A 4,047-nucleotide genomic window follows, 5' to 3' on the forward strand; every position below is an offset into this window, starting at 1 on the left:
TGTAATCTCACAATCTTATTATATATTTTTTTTTATTAAAATATATATTAAGGGTATATAGGTAAATGATTATAAATATATTTTTAAAATTTTGTAAAATATTAGGGATCCCTACGGATATTTTTCGGGGATCCCACTGTTATTCACACGAGTATGGTTCGATTATCCCCGCGGTTCGGATATAACAATCTCCGTCCTCATCCCCATTTAAGTTTCGGGACAAAACTTCCCCCATCTCCATTCCCATGGGTGAAGATTTGGGTTATTCCCCATCCCGTCGGTTCGGATGCCATGGTTTTCGATTTTTCCCCACTCGATTGTCACCCCTAATCGTCTCCCTAAAAAATTAAAATTATCATATATTTTAAATTTTATCTATATATTTTTTATTAAAAATTTATTTTCGTCCATTAAAATTTTAGAAGTTGAAGTTCACTCCTCTTAACATAAAAGTTTATATCATCTTATTTACGTTGTCGAATTTAAAAAATTCATGTCAATCCATAAAATAATAAAATTACGATTAATCATGTTAAAAATTATGGTTTAATTATTTGAAAAAATATAAAATTATTTGAAAAAATATAAAATTATAAACCAACACATTAACAAAATTGTATTTTAGCTTAAACAAAAATCTATAATTCCTAGTAAAAGCAGGTGGAAATCATTGTAATGAAAAATGCATATAATAATATAAATAAGCGAGAAATAAAATAAACAGTAGTACAGAGCATATATATTAATTGTTGAATTTTAGAAATTGAAAACCCCACACAAGAGATCAGGAGAGAGAGTTGAGTCGTTACATGCAGAAAGTGCTGCCCATATTTATATTTAAATATATAAAAATTCTTTTATGTGAAAAAGAGATGCCAGAATTTATGATCCTAATTATCAAGCCGCAGTATATTTTTTTATCGACCATTCAGCTCTCGAAACTGTGCAAACATTGCAGTCCCCGAGTGTTCAATGTTCTGATCACCTCCGGCTGATGGATTGGTTTCTGGCTGAGGAGCAGGTGGAGGGACTGTTTCGGACGGTGGAGCGACGACTGGAGGCGGGGTTGTGGCGGTGTTCGATTGTCTGTTTTCCTCCTCTGATTTTCCCTCCGAGGATGATTCTTGCAACTGCAATGCATGTTCCAGGTTCCATAAAACATCCCCCATTGAAGGCCTGTCGACACCGTATTCGGCCAAGCATTTCTCGGCAGCCTCGGCGAACTTGTTCATCGATTCGGCATTGATGGCACCGACAAGGTGAGGATCGATGACTTTTTCGAGCAAGCCTTTCCTCTTCCATTGCATTGCCCATTCGGCTAAGTTAACTTGCTCTCTCGGTAACTGTGGGTTAATGGCGGGTCTTGCGCATAAGGTCTCGAATAGGACGACCCCGAACGAGTAAACATCGGATTTTTCCGTTAATTGTTGCCTCCTGAAATACTCGGGATCTAAATATCCGAAACTGCCTTTCACTGCTGTGCTAACATGATTCTGCCCCATAGGTGTGTCTTTTGACAGCCCGAAATCGGCTACCTTGGCAACGAAGGCATCATCTAGTAATATGTTGGTAGTCTTAACGTCGCGGTGAATGATGCCTTGTGCGGTACCGGTATGAAGGTAGTGAAGTCCGCGAGCCGCTCCGATGCAGATCTCGAGCCTCTGCTTCCATGATAGAGATGGCAAGTTTTTCCCGTACAAGTGATCCCTGAAAGGTCCATTGGACATGTACTCGTAGACGAGGATCATTTCGCTGTTCTCGTCGCAATAACCGATCAGTGACACCAAGTGTCTGTGCCTCAGCTTTGACAACATCTGGATTTCTGTCTGAAACTCTGTGATACCTTGCTCTGATTGTGGGTTCCCTCTCTTGACAGCAACTCGGGTTTCGTCATCGATCGTGCCTAAATACACATTTCCGAACCCGCCGACCCCGATGATCGCACTCGAGTCAAAGTTCTTGGTTGCTTCTTGCAACTCTGCCAAGGAGAAGTAACGGCCTAAGCCTAGTGATGATGAGGTGTAGGTACTTTTTTGGGAACCAACTGACTTGCTCAAGAAGCTACTGTCTCCAGCATGGAGTGGTAGTAGCCATGAAGAAAAGCTATTCCTCTTTTGCCAATCTTGGGGTCTCCTCTTCCATCTAATAACCATTGCACCGAGACCAACAAAGGCGCCGAACATCATGGCGAAACCGACAACAGCCACCGTACCCTTGTTGCTTGAGGTCGAGCTTTCATCAACACCGAACTCCCCATCCAAACTCTCGGCGGAGTTGCTCATTCTCATCACCTCCAAACCATTAAGAATCGCATTAGTTTCTCCCGTATCCTTGTTCAGCGGACCGATCTGAACTATTAGTCCACTGGTGAAAGTGGAAGCATTCACTACTATATCTTTGTAGTATGGAACACCCAGACCACCCGTTATGCTCGACAAATCCAACCCGGAGATAGCCATTTTACCATTGATGTACACATTGAAATACAGGGTATTGAGTGCCTTGCTGATAATGTCGCAGAAATGCAACCTGAGCAAGTAATCAAACGCTTTATCGACTTCCATCTGCCATGTCACGTTGAAGTTTGGGTTTATCGTGCCGGCCTCAGGCACCGCCATCTCAATGAGGGACGAATAAACCGTTGGCGGTGCAATCCACGGGGTTAGCTTCTCGGGGTAATTGATTGCAGTTGTTGAAGTGGAGGCTTTTAAAGCAAAGGCTTTATCCTCAAGGTAAGCAGTATCAGGTATCCAAGTCCTTCCTAGGGTGTCATTTTGTGGGGTAATCAAAGGGCCCCCCATGTTCAACCTATAAACAACTTGGTAACCATGCTTGGTCAAGCCTTGGAAGCTGTTAACCGGGAAGAGCGACATCCCCTCGTCCGCGATCAAACTATCCGGCGCAGAAACGACCTCGATGGCATTCACGAAAGCAAACGAATTCGTCATGGGAGAGAACTTGAGAATGAATCTAGGTTCATTCATGGTAAGAAGATACTCCTTGAGAACAGGTATGCTTCCATTGATAATCTTGAAGTTATGAAGGATAGCATATTGGTTCGCCGAGACTGAGAACGTCGACTGCAGGAGATCGTACTTGCTATCTTTTATCGCGTAGAAATAGAGCCGGACCCAGTGGAAACCGGGCCGTTTCAACTCAAAAGTATAGGTGGCTTCTTGAGGGAACACCTTGGCATTTAAAAACAAAGGCGAAGGGAGATTGACATTGGAGGCAGACACTTGAGCATCATCCTTAGTGTCGAGAAACTGAGACGCGTCCTTATCGGTTTTGAACGACCTTCCATCGGGGAGCTTGGGCGGTTCATTGGCACCGCAATCGATGAGGATGTTGTCCGTCGGATTGAAAGGACCCGTGGCACCGGCAACAATGGCGGTGGGGTGACAAATGAAGGTGCAAAGGAACACTATAACCAGGAGGATAGCCATGGAAGAGGCTTGTTGTGGACAATGGGAAACAGGAAGATAGAAAAAAATGGAATGAAAATCTGACGTTGAAATTGGTTTCTTTCCTATCTCCGTCCCTCCTGGATGAGGGTTGGGGGGTGGGGGAGGATGTTTCAAGTCGCAAATGAACAAACAAAAAGGTCTTCGGGGAAAATAAGGAAATTATATTATATTTTCTTTAAAAAAAAAAACAGGGGCTTGTTTTCTCTGTGTTTATGCTCTGGATATCAATGGTGGAAAAGAGATTGGCAGCAGAATTGGATTTGCAATACACAAATTGTGAGGGCAATGTTTCGTGGATTAAGATTTTTGGGTGTTTTTTCATTTTTTTTTTTACTTTTCTTTAGTTGAGAAATTGTTGCTTTTGGTCTCCATTTTTAGACATTTGCCAGCTTTGGACATGGTCCATGGCTTAACCATAATTGTTTCCTTTCTTTTAATAGTACATATTTTTCCAACTTGCTTAACTGCATTTTAACTGTCACTACCACATAGCCATATCCTGCCATATTGTAAATATCTTTTTGTTTTTAAATAATAGGAAGTCAAAATGATTGAATCCAAAATTAACATAAATGCATAA

General features: G+C 41.9%; 1 protein-coding gene across 1 annotated transcript; it reads right to left on the reverse strand.

Moving 5' to 3' along the window:
• Positions 1-850: 850 nt before the first annotated feature.
• LOC120184601 (probable receptor-like protein kinase At2g21480) lies at positions 851-3,449 on the reverse strand. Its single transcript, XM_039189023.1, has one exon. The coding sequence runs from the start codon at positions 3,444-3,446 to the stop codon at positions 918-920; it is 2,529 nt and encodes an 842-aa protein (XP_039044954.1). The 5' UTR covers positions 3,447-3,449; the 3' UTR covers positions 851-917.
• Positions 3,450-4,047: the final 598 nt, after the last annotated feature.

This window comes from Hibiscus syriacus, unplaced genomic scaffold (genome assembly GCF_006381635.1).
Source record: "Hibiscus syriacus cultivar Baekdansim isolate YM2019G1 unplaced genomic scaffold, ASM638163v2 tig00003918_pilon, whole genome shotgun sequence".
Taxonomy (NCBI): domain Eukaryota; kingdom Viridiplantae; phylum Streptophyta; class Magnoliopsida; order Malvales; family Malvaceae; genus Hibiscus; species Hibiscus syriacus.